Below are 26,272 nucleotides of genomic sequence, written 5' to 3' on the forward strand. Positions count from 1 at the left end.
ATAGCACTTCAAACCAGGTTAGTTTGGTTATGGCAGGGGTTCGGTCACGTGCGTCAGATGAGAACCAGGGAAGGCCGCCTCTGAGGACTCGGCAAGCAGAGAAAATAAAATGCAGAGCTGAAAAGGTACATTCCCATAGAAACATCACATGAGTTTTTCAGCGCCACCAAGAAAACAATACAAACAGCTTATGGCAAGGACTGAGATGCACGTTCCATGCTGTAATAGCATCCTCGCTGCTGAACATGTTCCCAGTTGAGAATGAAGCATGCTACGCTACACTAGATTTTACTGGGTTTGTCACATATTTTGTCACATATCGACAGTTTTGTGGTAGAGGCAATACTTTAGCAAGTGCAGTATACTTTAATACCAAAGTAATACTTTAGTCTATGCAGTAAAGCCTAACTCTAACTCGAATAGACAGCTTCTCAGTTTCTGTATGTACCTTGATCATTAATAATCAATATTAATATTACTTAATAAAAATTGGCAATTATTATTAATAATTAATCATTAATAATCCTTGCTCTGTATTCTACAGTAATGAACAAATACGCATTTTTCCTTCTATTTCCTGCGTAGATGCCCAGGCATCTTGCATTCCTAGACACTCTGACACCTGCTTGGCCAGACTAGAACAGAAAGAAGCATCAGAGAAAAGCTTGTCTTATTCTAGTCTTATCCTTCAGCACGTGGGGAAAAACGGCTCATTCATGGATGCTGACATCCTTAATTTGTTACAAAGTGCTGTAATTCTCCTGCGCAAAATTCAAAGACATAATTTTAAAACATCAAAGAGCAAGGATACAGAACAGCGATGCACAGACTATGCTCCAGCTTGACAAATATTTCTGATCAAAGACTGCTATTGGCCATTACTATATTTTAAAAAACAAAACAAAACAAAACCAACCAACCACACATCAGAAATATGTTTTCAGCTCAGCTAAACTCGCTCCGCTTGCAAGAACAACTTTAATGCTGAGAGTGCAGTAAAAGAAATTAAAAGATATTAATTGCTTCCCAGCTGTTTATTGTATCTTTTTGGTAAATTATCCTATTCTTATTCCTGTTTATATGTTTGAAGGAGATTCTTGGAGCAATGTTTCTGCTGAGTCAGTCCGTCAGGTTACAGTGACATTTTAATGAAATGACAAGAAGCAATTAAAGTGCAAGAAGTTTTTCATCTGAGAGACAAATCAGCACACCAGCTCTCCAAGTGGAAATGTTATTTTTTATTTAATTTTTTTCCAAGTGCACAGCTATTCCGCTAGCATATGCTGCGGTTTTCAATGCACTAGAGAATTTTATTTCAATCTACTTTTAGTTTTCAATTTGTTAATATTTTTCATCTGTTACTTTTTCCAAGTTTTGTTCTTAAAACGTAACATAACACTAGTCAAGAATTCAAATATTTTTCTACACTTTAATTTATCTCAAAAGCTAATACTGCTTGAGACACTCCTAGAGAAAATGGTTGCTACTGCTAGTCTTCACGCTGGCTGGGATCTCCCATTTCTCATGCCATTTTTAACTCATTTTAACTGAAGTGTTTTAACTACTAAATGATTCTCTGAGTTAAGTTTATTAGTTAAGACTTCAAAATAGGTCACTCCAAAGCCTTAAATGTTTTGTCTCATTGAATAGTATGCTTGAGTAACTTGGCGAAACAGTTGGTTACATGAAGCATGAGCAGAGGGCAGCTCTTTACTTCAGCCTGCTAGACAGGAGGCCAGAGAATTCTCAAGGACAAGAGTTAAACCTAAAAGAATCGACTGACGGATGAATGTAGAAAATAATTTCAAAAAAGTTACAAAATTAGCATCTTCCAATGTAAATGCAATGCAGATTGAAACAAACCTTCCACACAGTTCTTTAAGGACTCAAGATGGGATTCCTCACTGGCCATGGGGCGCCAGATATAAAATTGCAAACAATTTATAAACTCTCTCTTGGGATGTCTTTTAGAACAAGCTTTGGAAAGTTCTAATCAGCTCCAGAGCACGCCTGCCTACAGCCTTTTCAGGGGAGGAAAAAACCACTTGCCTATAGGGATCAACTGACTTCCACACTTTTCCTCAGTATTTTCTTAGTCATTCCCAGGGTCCACAGCCAGAATATTTGTACAATCATTCCATTAAATATCTGTGTTTCCCCAAAAAGATCTTTCATTAAGGCTAGAAACTTGGATGACAAAATAGTTAAAAACAAGCAGGAGGGACGGGCTCTGGAGGGAAGGGTTCCACTACGCTCAATACAATCTTGTGATGTCTCATTTAGTGACCTTTGCATGCGATCCCCATGAAGGATGGGGTGAGCAGCCAGAGGCTGTGGTTCTTACAGTAGCCAAGTAGAGGGGGGAATTGCCCAATAAATCCTTAAAATGTATTTCAGCTTGCTTTTTGGAGTTCAGAAAAGGAACCTTTGCCAATTCCAGATTAAGGGCCTCTGATTATTTTTGTCTCAGGCAACAGGAGCTATTTCTTACAAAAGAAAAACCAAATAAGTGGTTCTGGCATTTACTAATGGTATAAGGTCTCTCAGAGGTAGCAAATACACAGACTTTTTCCTCTCTTGGCAAAGTATGTGCTGCTACTGAAGCACTTAATTAAACCACAGAAATAACACCGTTGAGAACATACTTTAGGCTTACAAATATTCTTCATTTTACTCTCCAACAGAAACAGTTTCAGTGAGGATAACAGTCTTTCTAGAATCCCTTTTCAAGTGCTTACATAGAGTACGTTAAAAAAAAGAAAAAGAAAAAAAAAGAGTGCTTCTAAACCAATCCATTACATGTACGTCCGGGAGCACAAACGGCTTGGAGGGGACAGACGGGATCTGCTCTGTCTTTTCTAAGAGCAGTAAGAGGCACTGAGTTTCCCGAGAGCCCAATAACCAGCCCCGAGGAACGCAGGTGGTCAGAAAGTTCTGCGTTTGAAGCCTTGCACCTGCAGTGTGAGCGCACAGGGGCTATTCCCAAACACTGAACAAAAACTAGGCTTTTGCAGACACTGTGGGAGAGACTCGTCAAATAACTGCAAGTTAAAGTAAAGAGGATTCACCAGTCCCTTTTAAACTAGTTTAGAAAAGCACACTTCTGTGTGGTTTGTATTTTAGTTTGTATTTTGGTTTTTAAACCGTGTAAGCTGAAATGTCCTGCTTAAGAACATACAGTCTCATAAAACAAAGAAAAGGTTACTATTTAAAATCTAAATTTAAGAAATGAAGCATTACCATCTCCCCAGTAATTCTCCCCAGGAATACAAAATCTTCTCAGGACAATCCTTTGACACATCACCAGTGCCACTGGAGAGTTCATTATCACTCTCTGCAAAAAAAAAAAAAAATAATAAAAAAAAGAAAAAAGAAAAAAAAAGAAAAAAGAAAAAAGACAAAACAAGAAAACAAAAGCATGCACAGATTTACCAAAGAGAACAGACATTAGAGATGCATACACATAGGTCTCCGGCAAATTCTTCTCACATACCAGTTTTAAAACCAAAGAGACATAGAAAATATTAGTGAAACTGTAAAGAATGTTTAGCAGACTTGAAAAAACAAGAGCATTAATAAAGTTACCATAAAGTTTAAGAGAACAAGACTAGGGAATAATTCACAGCACTGTTACAGGAAAAAGGGCTGGGATCTAGAAAAGCATTATGTGAGAAAGATTCAAGGCTGTGAACTATCATTTAGTGAAATTTCACAATGCTGTATTATCTAAAAGTCACATCCACTGCAGGCTTCACATAGAGAGAACTCTCTTTTAAAACGTAGTAGATAATGCTACTTCATTACACTGCACTCCTTACTCCATTCTGCTCTCACGGGGTACTCTGATCTCAAGAACCCTACTCAGAGCCATGCATTTACTTTTTTTTTAATGATACAAGTTCATGGATGAGCAGTAAAAACAAGACCATGACATTAAAGGTCAAATTGCATGGAACAGAAAAGGATGCTTCAAAAAGAAAAGAAACCTCATAAAATACTAAGAATGAAACACTTACGGAGGGATATATGTCATTAAAGGGCTAATACACAAAACCAGAAGGGATAACGTGAGCCTGGGACAGTGTGCTCAAATAACCATCCAGTTTCCAAGAGCCTCATGGGTCTGTGCAGCCAGCCACAGGAAGCTGAAAAGTCTCTTTAGAGCAGCTCCTGACATGAACGTGGTTTTGCAGTTATTTGGACTTTTTCCAGATTTATCTGAATAAAATACTGCTAAAAATTAAACCTGAGTCCAATTTCCACACCACCAAACGTTGTCAGGGTTCCAATTCTCAGCATCTTTACTACGAAACACAACCTAAAAAGAGACCCTGCAACAGCCCCATTACCCACCCTCAGAGGGCTCTGAAGCTATGGAGAGTTCAGACCTTGGAGGGTCTCCAAGCACTCCAAGGGTGCTCTTTCCTATGAGCCGAGCTGTCTCAAGAAGCTAAAATAAAACAAAAAAGGCACACCAAAGCTACACCTGCTCCCCAAATCCTGTAGATACTCTCTTCAACGCAGCTCAGTCACATCTGGTTGCTGACCTAATATCTTTAATTCCTCAGGTACATTAAACACTTCACCTCCACCTTTATGTACACAACAGTCGTAGTTCAGGTAGAGGAGGATCCTCTGTACTTGCACAATTATCCTCTTAAGTCTTCATCCTTGTCATTCTCACTTCAATTACACATTTCTAATTTATAGTCCCAGCAACTGTCAAATACAAGTCATCACTAAAAATACCATCAGTGCTTGAATTTGACAATGAACTGTGGGGACAAAGACAGCATATACTGCATTTCAAGGACAATTAACAGAAAAAATGCTGCCCTGAGCAAAGCCTATCAGAAATCTCTTTGTACTTCAAATTGAACATTAGATTAGTGAAACCCTTTAGCTTGGAACCTGTTTGTACAACTTTATGCGCCTCAAAATACAACATCAACCTGCATTTAAATACTTCCCCTTAGAATTAAAAACAAACAAACAAAAAAACCAAACGAAAAAAAACCCACCCACAGTCATCATAAATCTACAGGAAAATAATTTAAAAAAACCAACACAAAACCAAACCAACAAACCCCCACCCACACTCATCATAAATCTACAGGAAAAGAATTAAAAACAAACAAAAAAAAAAAACCCGCCACCCACACTCATCATAAATCTACAGGAAACTTGATTTTAAGGTTTCCCAATCTTTTGCATACATTCAGTAGATCTAAAGATAGAGATATAAAGATCTAAAAACTCCAAGTTCATCATTTTAACTAAAATTTGATATCACTATAAAAAGTTTCCCAGTAACCAAAGAAACCCATTAAATTCCAGTGGAAGCAATGCATTTGTAGACCAAACATTCCTTTCCTTTTAAAGTTACCAAAAATATTGCAAAGGCAGATCTCCTCACTTATCACCCAAACCTCGTAATATCTAAAAAAAGTTAAGTTAAAGCAGTTAAATGCATAAAGTTTTTTAAATTCTCTCCTCTCCTGATTTGCCTAACTGGATCAAGGAGATCAATTATAAGTGCAGTCGTTATACTTCCCATGGAAACAGGGGAAAAAAAATTTTGAGGAAACCTCCTCTAGATTGAGTACATTGGCCATTCAGGGACATGAGATACATGTTAATGATAGTGATACATATTAAGAATCCCAAGAAACCTGACTCACACCAGAAGTTTATCATAAACCACAATTTCAGAGAGGTTTCACACATTCTAGGTAAAGGACGACAATCTGTCACAAAATTCTGAAAGGAAAGATTTGAATTACTTTGGAGAGACTGAAGAACTACAGTGCGTCTCTGCAAGAGCTACTGCTGAAAGTATACAAAAACAAATCTTGCAGGCTGAAACAAAATCTGATAAAAATGAATAAAATCCCCGACCAGTCCAAAACGTTTAAAAATGAAGCTACCCTGAACACTTTCAGGAATAAAGCACACTAGCTGTTACCTGATCCAAACCCAAGCTTGCCAAGGAATACTAACACCAGACAAAAGAACAAACCCCTTCTTTCTCACTGCACTGGTATTCTATGCCAAATTCCTCGAAGTTCTTAAGGAGATCAGTGTTACATAGCACACGTGTTCCAGCAAGATATATCACAAAGCTACAGTGCTTCAGCCCTGAAAATTCTTTCATCTGTAAGGCTTAACAGTATTTCAAATGTATTATTCAGTTATATGTCAGAAAATCAGAGGCCTTAATTAGAAATGCCATATGCTCCCTTTCAAAAGATGCTAACGTCAAACTTCAAAATAGAACAGGGCAAAGGATAGAGAATAAACAGCTTTAAAAATCTCTACTTTGTTTCCACTCTAAAGACTATTTACATATTCTAACCTCTATAAGCACTTAGATATAAATTAAGGAAAAAAAAAAAAACCAGAGAGGCTGTGGGAGGGATATTTAACTGTTGATGTACTTCTCTGAGGTGTACTTGTATACATTTTTTCCCCACATTCTACAGCACCTATAAACCAGCAGCATTAGCCAGAGCATGATTTTATCCACCCTTGTTCTGCTGGGAACGCCACAGCTCCCTTCCTCTAAATGCATTCTGTGCTTCTCCCTTCCTCCTGTACTTGCCCCGACCTCTTGGAGCCATTCGACTGGACAATAAAACTGATGCCTCAGCAGAACAAGAGGAGGACGGGAGATGTCTCCAGGGACCAAACCTGAGGGCTGGGTTGTAAATGTCTGTACACACAAATAGCCTTTAAGAATACTTCGAGAATACAGTAAGCCTCTCAGGATTTTTGTTTGCCTGGTTGGTTTGAATTGCAATGGGATTCACAAAATTCACCAAAAAAACCCCAAACCAAACCACACCACTTCGTGGATACTTCATGAACCAGTTCCCTGAATGCAGAGTCTCTGTTTAAAGCAAGCCTGAAGGATTGCCCTTCCACAGTGAGCATCGCTCTGCATGGCATCAGCGTAGAATCAGAGAATGCTTTGGGCTGGAAGAGACCTCTGGAGATCATCTAGTCCAACCTCCTACTCCAAGCAGCTCCAGTTAGAACAGGTCACATGGGGCCCCGAGTGGGAGGGTAGTCTTGAACGCCTTCAAGAAAGGAGATTGTCGAATCTTTCTGGGCAACTTGTTCCACTACTTGCTTGATCGTGCTCACGGTTTAAAAACAAACCGACCAACCCACCCACCAAAACCATCCTTTCACCTGACTGGAATTTCCCAGGTTCCAACTCGTGTCTGGTGTCTGTTGCCTCTCAGCCTGTTGTTATGCGCCTCTGAGAAGAGCCTGGCTCCATCTCCGACTCCTCTGATGCAGTAGTTGTAGACAGCAGTAAGATTCTCCTCTGCCCGTTTTCTTCTCCAGCCTGAACCAAGCCCCGTTCCCTCCTGCCACCTCACCAGCGTGGTGGCCTCCACGGGACTGGCTCCAGTGTGGCGACGTCTGTCTTGTACGGGGGAGTCCAAAACTGGGCCCAGTACCCCACACACAGCCTCACCGGTGCTGGATGCAGGGGATGGATCACTTCCCAGACCTGCTGGCTGGACTCCTGCTAACGGAGCCCAGGGTGAGCTCAGCCTTCTTTGCTGTCAGGGTACAGCGCTGACTCCTCTTCAGCTTTTTGCCTGCTGGGATTTTCACATCCTTTTCTCCAAAAGTCACTTTTTATCTGGTTGGTGCCCAGGCTGTCTTGTCACACGGGGTTATTCTGTTGCAGATATGGGACTTTGCACTTGCCTTTGTTGAACTTCACGAGGCTCCTGCCAGTGCCTTTCTCCAGCCTGTCCAGGTCCCTTTGAGTAGGAGTCCTGCCCTGCACCGTTATTGACCACTCCCCCCAATTTGCTGTTGTCCACAAGCCTGCTGAGGATGCACTCTGTCCTATCACACAGGTGATTTGATAAATACATTAACAGCAATGATCTCAATACTGATCCCGAAATATACCACTACTTGCTGGCTGCCAGCTGGGCTTTGCACCATTGATTGATTCTTTCATCCCAGCAGTCCAACCAACTTTCCAACCACATTATTTTTCATTTATCCAGTCCCTATCTCATTGATTTAATAATAAGGACATTACGGGACACAGTGCTGGAGCACTAAAATCAAGGTATACTGCATCCACTGTCCATCCCTTGTGTCGACAGCACTGGTCACCTTGGCACAGAAAGTAATGAGGTTGGTCACAATGGTTTGCCCTTCATAAATCTCTGCTGGCTGTCCCCAATGACCTTCACGTGTTTAGAAACTACTTTTGGGAGCATTTGCTCCATAACCAGTCCCATGGACTGAGGTTAAGACTGACCTGGAACTTCCTTCTGGCCCAATGACATTTGCTATTCTTCTTTTGGACATTTGCCATTTGCATGAGATCTGCATGGAAGCGTGTATAGACATCACTCGGACTGGAGGAGGCTATCTGGATGCCAGATTTGGCATATAGTCTGTTTTGTTAGTATATCTACAGACAAACATAAACGTGTAAAAGGCAGTCTCTCAAAAATCCGTAGGGATATTCAAGAACAAACTAAAAAAGAAAGAATCTAACTGAAAATAAGATTGGCAGCCTTCTGGATATACATAATTTTGTGCCTGCTCGATTTAGAAACACTCATTACTTAAATTATTTATTATTTGAGCAGACTCCTCAGAATAGGGCACAGAGTTGTATTTTAAGTGGCCCGGCACTAACATTTATGCCGTAACAATATTCTATTGACGAGGCTCAATTATAACTTTTCCCCTTGTCCTTTAAAAAACAGACCGCAACTCGCAGAAGCATCACTGTTCATATGAAAGAGCTCTCAGCATTTTAACAGCACCTTTAGCAAAATAAACTATGGCTCGTTATTCTTGGTAGACAATAATTTGGAAAACGCTCCCTGAAGTGGCCCATCTTCCACGCAACAGAGGCACCTCTTTGGATTTCGTCTGATCCATAATAGCCTGAAAGGCTGTTTTTAGTGGAGAACAAATAAAACTTTCAGGATTACACCAATTTCCTTTCATATGAAATGGCAATAAGGTTATTTTGCGTTGGGGAGCTCACATTTGGGGTTTTTATTTGTTTGCTTTCTATAGTAAAGTATTTGTAATTGATGAAGTGCCACAGAAGACCACCCTATGCAGTAAAAAGGCCGTACGCATTTGGAGTGCTGTAAAGCCATGAAATTGACTGTCTCCCAAGACAGCAACAGAGCGAGTAAGACGAGCCTTAAGAGACAGCTCCACTAGGTTATCCAAGTTCTCATTTTTTACTTTGGCTACAGAGAACACAGGTCTGGATCACACAGTCCCCTGCAGGTACTTGTCTCACCTGACGCTACAGACCTCCAGTTGCCTTCCCAACAGCCCATTCCAAGGGCTTCATTACTCGTGCTCCATGGACTGTCCTCTCATTTCAAACCTAATTCTTTCTACCTGCAATTTATGCCTATTACCTTTTCCTTCTTCTCCTAAAGAATTCTAGCACATCTCACTTCCAAAAAAACAAACGAACAAAAACCTTTGTATTTATTCTTTCCTCAAAGGACACATTCTTCAGACTTCCACTAATTTCTGATTTTTTTCTTCCTATGTTTTTTCTTGATGAGAGGGGTTCAAACAAAGTACCGAGCAGCGAGTGTTCAAAACAGAATTACAGACGTATAACTCTCTATGCTAAGCAAATAGCCCACAGAAAACCCACCCACACACAGAGACACGAAGTCTTGGCCTCTTCTTGCCCCTCGTTTATTTTGACGGTGAAGGCTTTGGTGCCCCCAAGGACAGAGCAGGGGCACCCCAGAGGGCGGCTCTGGGATCCTCAGCAGCACTGACAGGTGGGTAAAGGCTGTAACAAAGCACTGTCAGAAACCAACCAGAAAAAAGCCAAATAGCGCAGATGTTCCTCTCATCAGGTACTTTACAGGTGCCTTCAAACAAAAGCCATCAACTATGTTTAGTGGTGTTTTCCATTTTGGGCTTGAGGAAATAGATTAAGAACTCTTACTCATGGCAACAACAACTGAGGTATTAAAAACACTTGAATGTTTTTAATCTCCCATTTTTTACAGTGAAAGAGCATTTTTTTGGTTTGGTTTTGGTTTTTGGTTTTTTTTGAATGGGCCTTTTTTTTGCATCTTACTTTAAAAGTTTTCCTTTACACAATACTCCTCTTATGCACATTTAACACCGATTACATAGCTACAGAGCTACTTTTCCAATAGACTGCGTTCTCCTTACAGAAATCTACTAGATCACCTGAAATATAACAATGCCTCAGAAGTCAAACTCATCTGTCAGTTAACAAAAAAGGCAAATAAGGCAGAAAACTATACTGTTTTTTCAGAGAGTTCAAGCATAAAAGTAAGTGAAGTACATCCTAAAACGAGTAGAAATGCATGCATACAGCAGATAAAAAAAAAAATCAACAGGTGGGATTTGAGCACTGATGTGAAGAAGAAAAAAGGATTTTTAATGAGTTTTAATTGAGAAGCTGTTACAAATGAAATAAAAGAGTGGGTGGAACTGAAAAATAATACAGTTGGAGCAGCCTGAAGGAGAAGGGAATTAGGTCATGAAGATAGGTGGGAACAGAATTTGAATACTTCAAAACTGAGAAGTTTGATTTTTACGTAGGAGAAGAACAAAAATGAAGGGGGAGCTGAAGTTGGCAGCATATTATCAGGGCAACAAGATATAGACGTTACTGACATGGAATCATTCCATACATACCAGATAAAAGAAGATCGTGAGAATGGCCACAAAAAAGCAAGTTTCCATTTATAAGGTAACAGGAAATTATAGAGCATGAATTATAGTTTTGCCAGGAAAGACAAGAGTGAAACAAAGTTTAAGTCATGAAGTTCATTCTAGTATTAAATACGGTAGATTTTCAGAAAGGTCCAACTTTTCAGTGCATTAACAAAACATTTTGATGAAGAGAAAAAGATTTCAAAATGCCTTCCAAATATTTATGAAATTACAATCCTCAGTTTATTTTCTAATTTAGAGGGAAAAGTAATGATTGGGAGCAGAAAAATATGGATTTATGAATATGAACAAAGACTTGCATTAAATTCTGCTCACAAAAACCTTCTGTTTATATGCAAGTTATGTAATTAACTTGTAGAAAAATTCATTTGGCAGCTACTGAAGAACATATCAAGAGGGTAAAAACAAAAAAAAGAAAGATACCCGAAATCTTCACTAAAAGCAAACCAGTAATAGCAAAAATTAGTATTTTTATTCTTATTCCTTTTTTATGAATTATAAGATACACATTTTTCACTTAGAATCATTCGAGCAAAAGCTAATGCTGTCAAATCTCAAATTTTTTATTACCTTGCGAACAGTTTGCAAACTCAATTACTTCTCTCTGTAGCTGAAAATCTGGATTCCAAAAAACCCTACGTTTGACAGACACTGAAAGAGGGTGGAAGAGCATGGGATGGATGGATGGATGGATGGATGGATGGATGGATGATGTCTTTCACTCACTGCATATGATAATGGCTTTCACTGGTTATAAAGAAGTGTGTGCAAAATCCCTCCAAGGACCCACACCCCTACTTCGGAACAATCCTGCTGGTTGTGTGAAATGGCTAGCCAAGCCCACTTTTTCTTTAAAAGACAATAAAAATTTCTGCATTTAGAAACATACCTTAGTTCTGTGTCACATAGTTTCTACCCAGGCCCTGCATTACTGTTATATTAAACAAGAATAATTTAAAAACAAGAACAACAAAAGACCACAAACCCCAAACCTTAACTGTGCATCCAAATCTGAGTGCAGAAATATGCACGAAGAGATGACTCTGCCCTCGTGGAGTGAACACACAAGTGGGCCACCATGACATATCTAAATTTGATGTACAAATGCTTAAAGCTGAATAAAAGCGTGGAGAAGAATTATCACTTCAGTTCAGTAGTTTTGCTCCCACACAGATGACAAAGCCAAGTAAACGCTGCACAGTGGAGGTATTCTTGTAAATATAAACATCTTCCACATGTACTCTGCTGGCTGAAAGCTGACAGCTTTGAGAACACGCAAGAAAAATCAGATCTGAGATGCTGTCACAATTTTAAGGCAATGCAATTCTTTACTCCATATTAGTAATTTACAAATTTGTAGATTAGTATCTACTGCCATATTTGATATAACAAATGCAAAACAAAAAATCAACATTATAAACGCATAAAAATTATATAGTGCCTGGCATTTACTGAAAGTGCCATGGCAGCATTCAAGGCACTTTGATTATAAAATACTTAGACTTCACAAAATACTAGAAAGCTAATGACCAAAACTAAAAAGACAAGAATCTCACTCTGAGGTTAATAATTATTAGTAAAAAGTCAGGGGGAACTGTTTGTTGGGAAAAGTCTTTTTCATCATCTCTATATGAAGTTGGTTAAATAAGCTAATTTTTTTAAAGATATGAAATGTGAAATTATATGGGCACAGTAGTGGCAGCTTGAGGCCACACAAAACCATGGTACTCATGACTGAAACCTGAGCAGATCCTCTAGCAATAGGAAGTTCTAATTCCTAATAAACTGACAGGATTGCAAATCCTTTCATAAATTACTTTCAACTACCATACTGTTTATAGGCAGACAAGGAATAAACAACCACTACCAAAATAAACCATACAAAGAATTCAAAATAATCTGCAATTGCATCCAGATGAGATGCAAACAACAATTTATGCTCATTTATTACTGAAAAATGTCTATTTTGTACCACAGTCTGAACTGATTTTATGTAAACTATTAAAAAAAAAAAAGGATGGAAATAAAAAAACCCAGATTTCACCTATCTACCCAAGGAACTGAAAACTCCCTTAATTTGAAAGAACTTTTTCCTATCATTCTGCAAGAATAAACCAAAGTTGTCAGCGGATTCCCCTTGCAGGAGTGTCTCGTGGACGGTGGAGAGGGAGAGGGGAGTATAACAGCTCTGAGTAAGTCCTGCTTGTTTCCCGAGGGCCTAGCCTGCAAACACTGCGTTTTTAGCTTTTTAGAGGTGAACTCCAACAGCAACCTGGGTTACAGGACAGGAAAGAACCTGAGCCCCAGAGTCAGGAGGCCTTCCCTCTACTTCCATCTCTCTATAAGCCTGCAACCCAAACAGCCTGAAAATTCCCCAGTTTCCCATTTCATTTACAACCCTGCAATTTCATTAAATACTTCTGTAACCCACAGAAGTGCTTCAAATTGAAAACATTTCAAATACTTGCCATACCTGCATGAACAAATTTAAATACAACTGTAACTATCAACAAGAACTGCCACTGTTTGGGGAAAACTGAAAAAATACAGTCTTTTGTACTCAGTATTTTTATTTTTTTTTTTTTAAGATACTAAGGAAGGGATCATATTCTTTCTGGCAACACAATAGCAGCTGCAGAAGTCAACCGAGTGAGTTTTTAATAACAAAAGTTAACTTGTAAGGCATGAAAATAATCCAATGCAAGAGAATGGATAGCAGAGTCCATAAAATGACACCAGGCTCATCAGGAATATTTTCATTTGGAAGATACAGAACTGCGTTCTTCAGAAGTGCTTGTATTTTAAAACTCATCTCTTACGGAACTGCAGCAAAGGGTTCTTCTCTGAAGATAGCCATGAGCCAAACGACCTCGTGAATTTAGGATTTATAAAGTTTTAGTTAATTTTTATGGAGATAGCTGAAAGACACCACTACAGATTTAACTGATCTTGTTTAGGACTCACCAACATTACTCTGTATTGGATTAATACAACAAAGAGTTGCTATGAATTACATAAAGCTATTTTTAATTTGGATAAAAATGCAGACTTGACTATTTCCACACTACTAATGTCATTCTTCTCACCCAGTCATCCTCATTTGTTCACGCTATCCCTTATCGTAAACTCCAATTTTATCACAAAATACCCTCAATAGCTCTATTGATTCCTAAAACACCACCTCCTCTAACCCTTTCCTTTTTGAATCCTGAAAACAGCCTCCACCCACCCACCCCATTTGACAGTGTATCCTGATTTAGTTTGGCTGATCATCTCCGGTTTAGTATTGCCCACTCCCTACCTACTGTACGCACCATCTTTTTGTGCTGTCCAACATACCACACCCAGATTTCTTCGAAGCTTTCAGGGTCCTCTATCCTTTCATTTCTATTTTCGTTGTCAAATTTCACCATCTCCACACTGAATTTCCATACCTCTTACATTATTTTTTCTATTTTACAATATCTCTTCCTTTTTGTTCTGAGACTTAAGACACAGAGAAAGCTTTACCCTCTTAAGTTTGTTATTTCTTCCCTTTTGCTGCCCTTTCTTACTTCATACAGCTTACTTCTTACAGCTTCATACTTAGATACAATTTCTCCTTATTAAAGGCCAATAACTAAACGCCAAACAAATTTCAATAGGATTCTTTTCCGTTCAAGTCCACTGTTTCTGGGTCAGTACCCACTATCCTGTCATCTGCATCCCTGCTCAATTCCCAGCTGTCAGAAAATATCTAAACCAGCGAGAACTCTGTTGCTGCAGTAAATACAAACACAAACCCAAGCATTAAGTTATTTGAGAGTATTCCAGAAGCAATCTACAACTCATGCTTCATTTTGGAGACTTCGTAGGCATGTTATTTTTTTACCTGTAATGAATTATCTGTTTCAGGATGTTTGCTAAACATGCCGTGTTTACTCTGCATGCAATTTATGGATTGGAACAGTATCTAGTAACCAGACACTTGGGACCACATAAAACTTCAGCAAAAAAATAGTCTTCCAAGTCAGTAACAATCAGTTTAAAGACTATTTTCTGTTTTTACACAGAATTACTCCCACCTACAGTGATCCTTAACCTTCTAGCATTATTCTGATTCAAGAAGAAACTCAAATGGAGTTATCTAGTATTCTCCTGTAATGTGATATTATAGTTAAAAGGAAAAAAAAATATTAGAGCCAAAGGAAGGTTGACATTTCACATATGGTCTAAGCAAGCACTTGCTGCTAAAAGAAGGCAACCTGTTCTTCACCTTCTCCTTTGTTACTTGTTTCTAGGACCACATTCTCCTTGCAAATGCTTCTGCTGGAAGGCAATTTTCTCCAATCCTTAGACTCACACACGCAGCCGCCACTTCATCCTGCCACAGAATGACACTACAATAAAAATGCTCTGCGTGGCTTTGTCTTTTTTGAATAATGCAATATACAAACCATCACTTCTGTACATGTTCTCACTTATTCTTAATGCTCCAAAAAGGAGAAAGATTAGTTCAACCAATTGTGCTCTTCACCTTGTTACAAGGTTCTACTCAAAATTAAATATTAACAGTGTACTTTTCTGCTTATTGAAAAAAATGGACACTTAAATCTGTTTAATTTGAAACCTTTCCAGAAAGAGTAAGAACTTCCTCATTATATATTTGAATCTTTTAAAATTATATTCTGAATTTAATAGAAAATTTCTTATCAAGGAGTATACTTTACATTCTAGGTTTTGACAAGAAATCATTAATATTCATTATATTTTAAAAATGATCATGTCCAAAGCAAGGAACCTTAGATGACTGGGTTGCCAGAAATATCTATTATAATATTAATAATTTAAAAACAGTGAGGTTGATCTGAAAGATCTCTAAGTAGCTATTGCACAATCTTTGCAAAGATCTTAATTTTTTTACATAGCTGTTCAGATGAAAAATAAAGCTAAAATGAGAAAAGACTATTAAAAGCTATGAATGCTATTTAGGGAACATATGATCTCAATTTTCTATATGCAGTTGCTGCACATTTGAAAGGGACTACGCCTAACACTAGTACAGTAATTATTTTAAATCATTATTGGGGAGGGAGGAAGCATGTTGGTCTTTCATTAAAACAAAAAGAACAAGAATATTGAAAAAAAATGCCTTCTTTCTTATGAACGTCTTTATTCATATACTCATGACACAAGACATCCCACTGAGCTGTGTGTATGCACACACACACAGGGTACACAGAAATCCAGGAGGGTGCAAATGAGGCATGCATTCTTAAAGCATTATACAAATGAAGCTGCAGTGTATAGTGCTTCTGAAGTAAATCAAGTGATATTCTGCGGGCATGTAGGATATATATGAGGGTATGGAGAAAAAAGAAAAAAAAAAGAGAGAACAGATAATAATCCTCAATATCTGTAATGGGAACACCAGCCTCTGGCCTATGAAATACAAAAGACCTTATAATGCACCTGCCCTAATCAGGTTGCAAGCAGAAAAAAAGCAAACAAAACCTATATGGCCAGGTAGCTACCATGCTCAATATTAAAGAAAAGAAAAAGCCTTCTTCCAAGGCTAAGACAAGACATTGTAAACTCAAGGGTTTGTTTTTTTTTTCCATCATCATAATTAGTACCCTGAAAAGAAAAAGAAAGGAAAAGAATGAAGAGATTTATTTAGAACAACTGCAAATGACTCATTTAACCTGCATATCCACTAGGATAGATAACTTCTAGGCAGATAACTCTAAATGCAGTTTCCATGAGAACAGAGTCGCATCATGATATTTTTAATGTCTTCTCTTAGGAAGTAATCTACATTTAAAATACGGAAACTAGCATTAGGAAGCTAAACCAAAGTTTAACTTGGGTTCATACCCCAGCGGAATACTTTCACTCTATAATAAAATAAAGCCATTCTATAATAGCACCAAGAGGACAATATCCACATTATTACTAATTGTGCTACATTCATCAAATTCTGGAACAGTGCTTTATTCTTCCCAGTAAGAAGCAATATTAAAAAAAAAAAGTACTCAAGTAATTACTTAAACTCCGTCCTATCAAACAAGCTCCAGAAAACATTGTGACTATACAACTCAAACATCCAGCAAGGAAAAACACACCCGTAGATGTTCAACTATGCTACACTGAACCATGAGACCCAAAGGTCAAATCTGAAATAATTCTTGCTATGAACAGTAAAGCAATCACAAATACTAATGAAATATAAAAGCTCCTTTAGAGAAAATAGTATTTTTACAATTCAGAAGTGGTACTTGATACAAAGGAGGGAATAACAGTGGTAGCCAGCGCCCATCCCACTCCCTCCAGGAATCAGTAGAAGGTTTCCAATTCACCAGAGAGCACTTGGCGGGGGCTTTGTAAGCCTGCTGTCACCTGGGTATGTGGGGCTTTTGGATGGTAACTGGAAAAGAGTAACCACATAACCATCCCTGTCTGCTCCTGACTCTGTTCATCAGAGCGTTACGGTTTGTATTGCATAAACTAACATCCAGCTACTTACCTATAAGTAAGAATCAAGAAGGAATTTTCCGCTGCAGTACATGAGACTTTTTATAGTATTGTCAGAACAGTGACAGAAATCTGAACAATAACTTGGGAAAACTATCACAAGTTCTGGCAGGTCAGATACCCAGATCAAAAATGGCACACGGAAAGCCTATTCTGAACGCTACGGGCTAACCCTCAGAGACAAAGAGAGGAGAGTAGGCCAAGGGCCTTCAAACAAGCAAACAAACAAACAAACAACAAACAAAAAAAGCATCAGTGGGAAAGACATGGAGGCACTGTTAGCTTTGGAAGGGGCAGGGAAACCCGTTTGGCTCAGGTAAAGCAGCAATCCCCAACATGATCCCAAGTGAACCAGCAGATACTCTGATAAGCCCCAGTTATAAATGAGGGGAAAGGAATCACACGCTAAGCAGACAGTTTGGGGATGGGGGAATTCCCAACATGAGTCCTTTTGGGATTATTTTTTTTGTTTTTCTTTACAAACAGGCATTTAAAGCCCACCATTTCAAAGCCCATTTCAACGCTGTCCTTTAGCAGCACATTCAAGGCAAATGGCTTCTGATTAGAAGAAAATCCATCTAGAAAAGGTTTTCTATCTCGTAAGCAGAGCACAAGTGCATCAGCGATACGTTTTGAAGTAGACAGAAACACGGACACGTGTTGTCTGCTGCTGCTACTGGAAGAACTCCAAATAATGGGTTGGTAAAAAGGCCATTGCTAAAGAACTGCCGCTAGCAGAAAATTATGTGTGATCTTTTTGCCCAAAACAGTTGTATTTCTAATAGACACAAATAGGAAGAATTAAAGGAGTAAATTAACAGCAGAAACATAATAGTACCATCTACGAGAACTGTAAGTGCTCATTTATTCTTACCTTCTTCTGCCTCATCCTCCTGGGATGAGGACATAGGCCCTCCTCCACTTGCTGGGCTGACCAGTTCTTCCTCTCTTGCAGATTCTCTTTGGAGACTGACAACTTCATAAATTGCATCCCCAGCACTCGTGTGGCTTTTGCCTTCAGACTAAAACAAAACATGTGTATGCGTTAGGTCCCCACTGTTGATACATACAGTTCTAACAGCATGCCAAACCCAAACCCATACAAACAAATCTCCTGTCAGGGCTAAAAAACAGTTTGGGCAAGACTTCCTGAGGGTTCTTTGCAATGGCACACGTAGACCGGCAGTAACTGACAGCTCTATTTCTCTTTCAGTTTTATAGGTAGAAAATGTAAATAAAAGGGCAATATTTTCAAAGCTGCCTCTTAACAACCATTTTAAGTATTGTTCAGAATGATGATTAAAAAAGCTTTCCCATTTAAATAGCTAGAATGAGATGAGGTCAAAGACAAACTGCAGCAAAAGAAAAAAGGAGAGAACAAACAGGAAAAATACTGGAGTAACTGACATCACAGAAACAGGAATCCAGTGCCAAAGGCAGGGGGGAAAATTTAACGTTAAGAGTTTTTAGTAGGTAAAGACAGGACTAAAGAACAAAACTTCATGCTTTTTGAAAGCCATAAATTGTGAAAAGCTCCTTGTAGTGTTTTACTCATTAAAAAAAAAAAAAAACACAAAAACGAAACAGAAAAATTCATCTTCTTTCTTCTTTCCAGTGAGTGTAATATAATCCTTTCAATGGGGAAATGTATATGTTTCCTATATGTGCATATGTGTGTGCGCCTGTGTGCACACATGTACAAATCTGTCAATCTAAGTTAAACCAACTTGGAAATTTGAGTGTGGTATCTGTAACTATATATATTTGAGGTCAGAATATTTTCAGCAGAAATCATTCTGTAAAAACAGTTTTTATTCCAAATCTGTCTCTTTAGGAATTCGATAACTTTGAAGGCAAACTACCTCAAAGGTTTTGGGCAGGGGGAAGTTGTTTGGTTTCTTTTTACTTCAAGCTGGAAAAGTTCAGAGTTTAATCTAAGTCTTTCACGTTCAGTGGACTTTCATGTGAAAAAAGAAGTTACCTATAATTTAAGCACTGGATACAAGGTTGTAAGATTTAAAATAAAAGGAGTATTAGTTTCTCCTCTGAGTTACAGTTCTGAACCCAGTTGTTACTCAGTGACATGCAGTGATTAATGTATTTGTAGAGAATTGTATAAAACTGCAAACTAATGATTGTATTAAATGAACCAGCCCAAAACGTTGTGCTATTTTGTTCTTTGTGCATCTTGCATAATCAGTTAAAACAAGGTAATTTTTTTAACATATTAAAAACATCAAATTAACCATGAAAAAGAAAAAGAACACAATTTCAGCTAGAGAATATTCAATTTGTTTAAAAATCAAAGTTACAATAAAGCTGGAAGACTCCCTGACGCCTCTGCTGGAGATGCACAAGAACGGCTGACCAGCACTTGCAACTTCAACAAGCTGGTGAAATTTCCCAGGTGGGTAACTTCAACAGGGACTGCTTGGACTCACACAGTATAAGTGATTTTATACTGAGAAAACCTTCCTACTGTATTTCAGATTAATCATTCAGATCTGCTTCCTTTAAAGCTGATACTCCCTGGATGCAGCCGCTCCAATTATCAGCCAGGTTTGCTTAATGAACTTTGGGGTGTAGGCATAAATACCCTGCATTTTATAACATTTAACAGGATGATATCAGAGCCATTATCCCTGTTTTATCCTCACAGAACACCATTATCAAGCTATCAGAAGTACTCAACATGGATTCACCAAGGGGAAATCATGTCCGACTAATCTGATAGCCTTCTATAATGGCATGACTGGATGGATAGATGAGGGGAGGGCGGTAGATGTGGTCTACCTTGACTTAAGCAAGGCGTTTGACACGGTCTCCCACAGCATCCTCATAGGGAAGCTTAGGAAGAGTGGGTTAGATGAATGGACAGTGAGGTGGATAGAAAACTGGTTGAAAGACAGAGCTCAGAGGGTCGTGATTAGGGGCACAGAGTCTAGTTGGAGGTCAGTGACGAGTGGTGTTCCCCAGGGGTCAGTACTGGGTGCAGTCCCCTTCAATATATTCATCAATGACCTGGATGAGGGAATAGAGTGCACCCTCAGCAAGTTTGCCAATGACACAAAGCTGGTGGGGTGGCTGACAAACCGGAAGGCTGTGCGCCATACAGAGACCTAGACAGGTTGGAGATTTGGGCAGACAGGAACCTTATGAAATTCAACAAGGGCAAGTGTAGGGTGCTGCACCTGGGGAGGACTAACACCATGCACCAGGACAGGTTGGTGGTTGACCTGCTGGGGAGCAGCTCTGTGGAAAGAGACCTGGGAGTCCTGGTGGACAACAGGATGACCATGAGCCAGCAATGTGCCCTTGTGGCCAAGAAGGCCAATGGCATCCTGGGGTGCATCAGGAAGAGTGTGGGCAGCAGGTGGAGGGAGGTCATCCTCCCCCTCTACTCTGCCTTGGTGAGGCCGCACCTGAAGTACTGTGTCCAGTTCTGGGCTCCCCGGTTCAAGAAGGACAGGGAACTGCTGGAGATGGTGCAGCAGAGAGCTACCAAGATGATTAGGGGACTGGAACACCTCTCCTATGAGGAAAGACTGAGGGATTTGGGTCTCTTCAGTCTGGAAAAAAGACGGCTGAGGGGGGATCTTATCAACACTTATAAATACTTAAAGGGTGGGTGTCAGGAGGATGGGGCCAGGCTCTTTTCAGTGGTGCCCAGGGACAGGACAAGAGGTGATGGGCACAAACTTAAGCATAGGAAGTTCCACCTAAACACGAGGAGGAACTTCTTTACTTTGAGGGTGGCAGAGCCCTGGCACAGGCTGCCCAGAGAGGTGGTGGTGTCTCCGTCTCTGGAGGCATTCCAAACCCGCCTGGACGTGTTCTTGTGCAACCTGCTCTGGGTGGCCCTGCTGTGGCAGGGGGGTTGGACTAGATGATCTCCAGAGGTCCCTTCCAACCCTGTGATTATCAAGTACTTGGTTAAATCAATCAAGTATTGATGCCACTAATATTAACTATCGCTATCTATAGCTTTTACTTTTGAGGGAGTACAGCATGAGGTACTATGGATTTTATTGTATGTTACAAGAATTACACGTGTTCTGGTTAACTGCAAGACCCATCTCTATAATTTGCAAATAATTTTGTTGTTTTTTCTGAAGTACGTATTTGGTATCTACAGGAATCCACCTTTACAAGGATCATGTTCTAACGATGAAAATGTGCATGAGTAACACGTGAGTGCATTGAGAAAGACAGACAGACAGAAGAATCCTAAATCACACAGCAACCTGCATTTATGTAATTCTTCGCATCTGACTGCACCTCACCCATCTTGGTTCAGACTATTAAATCCATATGAATCACTCCTCGGAAGAGTTCTGATTTTCTTCTGCCAATACAGACAGGTCTCATTTACCCCTTGCAGGAAAATGCCCTTTCAGTGTTGCTTCCTTTTGGAACATCAGTAATGGATGCTTCCTTACCGCAATGGGTGCCTTGCTGAGACAGCCCAAGCCTAAAGGTTCCTCCCAAGGACTCTGCACGCTAGAACTGAGAACTGGGCAGACCACATGCATGAACTTCTCACCCCCAGTCAAACAGGCTACGTTTGCGCAATGACCGATAGCATTATTGTCATGATTTTACATCAGCAGAAAATTATACCACAGGATCTGTTGTCCTGTGCAGAGAAGCCGCCTATGTTTGGAGCTGAGGCTTTTGATATTAATCCATTGTTACACTCCCTAGAATCTACTTAAGCTCAACTGCTTTCCCCAGAAGTTCATAAACAGCTGATCCCAATACCCAGTAACTACAAAGTTATTTTCCAAGGAGTAATAGTGCCCTGAGGTGCAGCGTCTTTCCGAGGTATCTGCAGGAACGGCTATTGCAATCCAAACTGTCCAACTGATCATTGGCTAAACAAAGACTTGCTACAGGTCGACCAGAAAGACCCTGTCATCCATACTCAGCACCCAATCTTGTACAAAGATTACAAAGATTAAAAGTGCCCCTCTCCCAAAAATCTGCAGAACAGCTCCTCATAATTTTACAGCAGGGAGAAATGAACATGTTTCTTCAGGGAGGGGAGGCATGTGTATGTTGTCACATTATAAGGGGTGAGAAAGAAAAACAGAAAGCCTCCATGTTAGTGAATTAAAAATAGTACAGTTGCAAGTGAGTTAAAAGGAAAGCTTAACTGATTATAGATAAGTATCAAACAGCTGAGAATGCAAGATTTTTCAAACATGTTTTCTTTAAATTTAAAATGTAGTTATTGTCAACAATTGCATATAACAGTTACGTTTCTCAGATTTTCTTAAATTCTAAGTTGCTATGCTAACCTCTGGAAGAAATACAGAAACAGCATTCAATGAAATTCATTTACTCACTAAGTGTTAAACACAGCTGCACTTTTGCCATGTAACATCAACATAGCTTGGTTTTTTAGACCTATTACTGTGCCCCACAGGAAGGTGACAACTGAAATATTCACATTAGGCTCAGTAAAATTAAATCACTGCTCTTTGGTTTCATTAGTCAAAGATGATGGACCACCATTCCAATGCAAGTGGTCCAGCTAGCCTCTGCTCTTCACTTTTTGAGCCAATACCACAACACAAGTCTCTGGAGAAAGCAGGTCAACAGTTGCTGCAGGAGGATGCAACTGTGCATCATCCTACAACGATAAAGAGGAAACTCATATACTTTCTATACCTCACCCAATGCCAAAAATGGGAGACATTTTAGCATTCCACTCAATAGATAACTCTTCAACAGGCATTACCAGATGAAATGGATATATCATGTCTCAGGGCTTGAGGAACAAATAAATGCACGTTAATCGCACCAGCACAGGGAAAGCTAACACAGACGGAATACACAACTATGCATTAAGCTTCACCTTAACCACTTCCCCCCTCTGTAGCATTGAGCAGTGTTTGTACAACTTGACTTAAAAGCCAAACTCAAAGGGACTAACAAACTGAAATACTACAGAGAAGAGTTCACTAAAAATGGTTGTTTCTTTACTGCTGTTTGAACATTCGTAAGTCATCATCATGAAATCACACGAAGAATGTTAATTCAATAAATCATTGCAATAATGCCCTTACTTCACCTTTCACGAAGCCCTGCAGCACTGAAGACAAGAACGCAGATAATTTTCTATCCTCATCAGCAACCACAAGGGTGAAAACATGGCACCTTCTCCATGAATCACAACTTACTTTTCCAAATAATCTTCTTCCAAACTTATCTTTTTGTAAACATGGAGAAATCTACCTTCTCAGATACTTCGAGAAGAGAAGAGTAATAATCTAACTCTTTTAAACCTCTGCGTAAGGTTCCTTTGCCTTTAATTGATTATATTCTAACAGCCACCTACCTTCACATTTTGAACCTCAGTAGCTAGGATTTCCCTTCGATACATATTAGTTGATTTTAGAGTTAAAATTAAGGGGGCATTTCCCAATTTTACCAAATGGACTTGCTTTAGATGTCTGCACAGAGGTCAGATTGTATGAAATCACAGAGAATTCAATAGATAGGTTCAAAATTGTTTAAGCCCACAAAGCCAATGACTTAGGACTTACTATAATTCAGTTTACAAAGGCGTTGAACATTTATCTGTGCCACTTAACCATTATGCCTTTAAGGATCTCAGCAATAAATAGTTAAAAGAAACAAACTACTGAGGTGCAGGTGCCATGCTAACTTTTAGAAAGGCCAAATTAAGACAGACAAAACAAATGCTCCCAGCATCAAATTTTATTCAAAAAAAACCCCCATGCAATACCTGCTTTAGCTTCATATAAAAAGTTTCTGTAAAGGTTTTCCTGCTGAAGTACCAGAAGCGTTCATTGGCAGGGTACACACGCACAACAGTCTCCAGCAAAAAACGGACGGGCTCCACTACTTCAGTGACAACCATATCCACTGCCACAGTCATGAATACACGCTTATCTAAAACAGAAAAGTCAGTTACATACAGGAAAAGTAGTCAAAGTTCATATTTCTCAAAACAACAAATGGCAGAAGTAAACTGTTGTTTACATTGAAAACCCTTTCTGTATAAATATTGATTCTGTTGCACCCATTTTATTTATCTGAATTCTGCAGTCTACAAGCCTGCTGCATAGAACAAGCGTATGTGTTAGTACACCAAGTAAATAACTTTTTAAAACAAAGACAATCTGTCTTTGTTTTAAAGACAGGAGCAAAATGTCATGCAAAGAAAAGAGCATTAAGATACACCATCCATACCAGACATAAGGAACGTGCACAGGATAAGGTCCCATTTTAAAGTGTAAACTTACTGCTGAGGGAATATATATGTGTGTATGGCAAATGAGTGCCAAGGGTCTCCTACAGCATTGCTTGTCCTAAAACCTTTCATAACACTAAGAAACACTTCAGATAATTTTTTTATGTCCGTGCCCATACTCTGTCAGTTACAAGGACACAAAACACCGTACCCCTCCCTGTCCCACTCTCTGGGTCAGACAGTCCTCATAGCAGCAAAACGTATTTCTAAAGCAAAGCATGGATGAGCAATCTTGATCCGTAATAGCTCCATCTTCCGAGTACTGAAGCATAACTCCAGCTTTTTCAAGTAGAGGGGAATGCAGGATCAACTGACCAGAGGACGAGACTGAAACAGCCCAAGTGTACCTTGCAGATTTGTAGTGCAAGAAAAGGACTGCTGCTTCTGGAAACATTCACCACAGAGAGAGGTAGTAACCATTATTTTCCTCCACAACTGATATTTTGCATGCAGGAAACACAGATTTTTAAAATAAACATTTAGAATTAGACATCAAGGATCCCTAGATTCTTTTGTCTTATCAGACCAAAAAGGCAAGTGGGCATTAAAAAAAAAACAACAACAAACAAAAAACTCCATACAAACAAACAAAAAAACCAAACCACAAAACCAAACCACACCACACACACACAACGTCATATCATAAAACAGGAACTGTGTCAAGCTGCACAGTAAGAGTTTTGCCTGTATGCTACAAGAAACAATGTGGTTTGAAAAGCCAACAGCAAGAACAGTGGCACTGGCTGTATATACTTTAAGCAACTGATGTGAGCTCTGCTGTGGGTTAGGAAACAAACTCCACACATGCATTCAAACCTTTTACATCACATCAGAGAACATCAATTCTAGTGGGAAGAAACTGTGCTATGTAAGCAAGCACTTCAGTGTTTCACTTCCAGCTGCCCCAAGATGAAGGGATTGTAATGCTATTTGTAATCAACTCACCTCAAAACTAAAGGAAGAAAACAGCAACACCTCGGATTTCTACTGCTTTGCTGAGTACTGAAGGTGGAAAACAACTTCTGCATGCTTAGGACCAAAAATTCCCAGTAACCAGGGAACAGACACATAAACCCCAAACACTAATTTAACATCTCAATATCAGCAACACACAGCTCTATGAACAATTATTCACATTTCCGTTTAACGTATGTTTATACAGTAAAGTTTCTACGCATGGACTCCTGGAACATAATGATGAACATACTCAGACAGACGCACCATGATTTCCATGAGAAAACACATCCACCAAAGCCATGTCAGGTAAAACAAATTTACAAACTATATTAAATTACCTTTAGGAGTTTCCTCATTAAGTACTAGAAACATGGGTGCGTTAGGATTCCACATTCCAGTAATTACATAAGCCTTCCCATCAGAACTCTTTCCCATGGATTCCTAAAAATAAAAACATACGGGATTCTATTAAGAGTCATGGTTGGAGACCAAAGACGTTGAACATAAAGAGGCGAAATAGTTCCAAGAACTTCAGAGTAAGATTGTGTTCGTTCTGGAGAACACAATCTAAATAAAGAATATGAGAAATAATGGATTTAGAAAGGTTATAGGGAAGTGGGAGGGAAAGAAGAAACATCAGAAGAGAAACTTTACATAAGAAACTGAAGACAAGATAGTTTATCAACGTATTTTCTTAAATGTTTATTATAAGCATGAAAACATGGTGGGATGTCTGCCACTCTACTTTCTGAGCAGCTGAGATGGTTGTTAGGA

At 39.2% G+C, this 26,272-nt stretch overlaps 1 protein-coding gene across 3 annotated transcripts in view; it reads right to left on the reverse strand.

The window, feature by feature from the left end:
• Positions 1–26,272, reverse strand: part of RABGAP1L (RAB GTPase activating protein 1 like) — a 252,573-nt gene that overhangs the window by 192,468 nt on the left and 33,833 nt on the right. For all 3 annotated transcript variants that reach the window (XM_063343730.1, XM_063343731.1, XM_063343732.1), the window contains exons 9-12: positions 25,837–25,939; positions 24,014–24,180; positions 18,134–18,281; positions 3,241–3,334 (exon numbers count right to left, since the gene is read on the reverse strand). In XM_063343730.1, the coding sequence (XP_063199800.1) occupies positions 3,241–3,334; positions 18,134–18,281; positions 24,014–24,180; positions 25,837–25,939 (512 nt within the window). The remainder of the gene's footprint in view (positions 1–3,240; positions 3,335–18,133; positions 18,282–24,013; positions 24,181–25,836; positions 25,940–26,272) is intronic.

This window comes from Chroicocephalus ridibundus, chromosome 8 (assembly GCF_963924245.1).
Source record: "Chroicocephalus ridibundus chromosome 8, bChrRid1.1, whole genome shotgun sequence".
NCBI classification, from domain to species: Eukaryota; Metazoa; Chordata; class Aves; order Charadriiformes; family Laridae; genus Chroicocephalus; species Chroicocephalus ridibundus.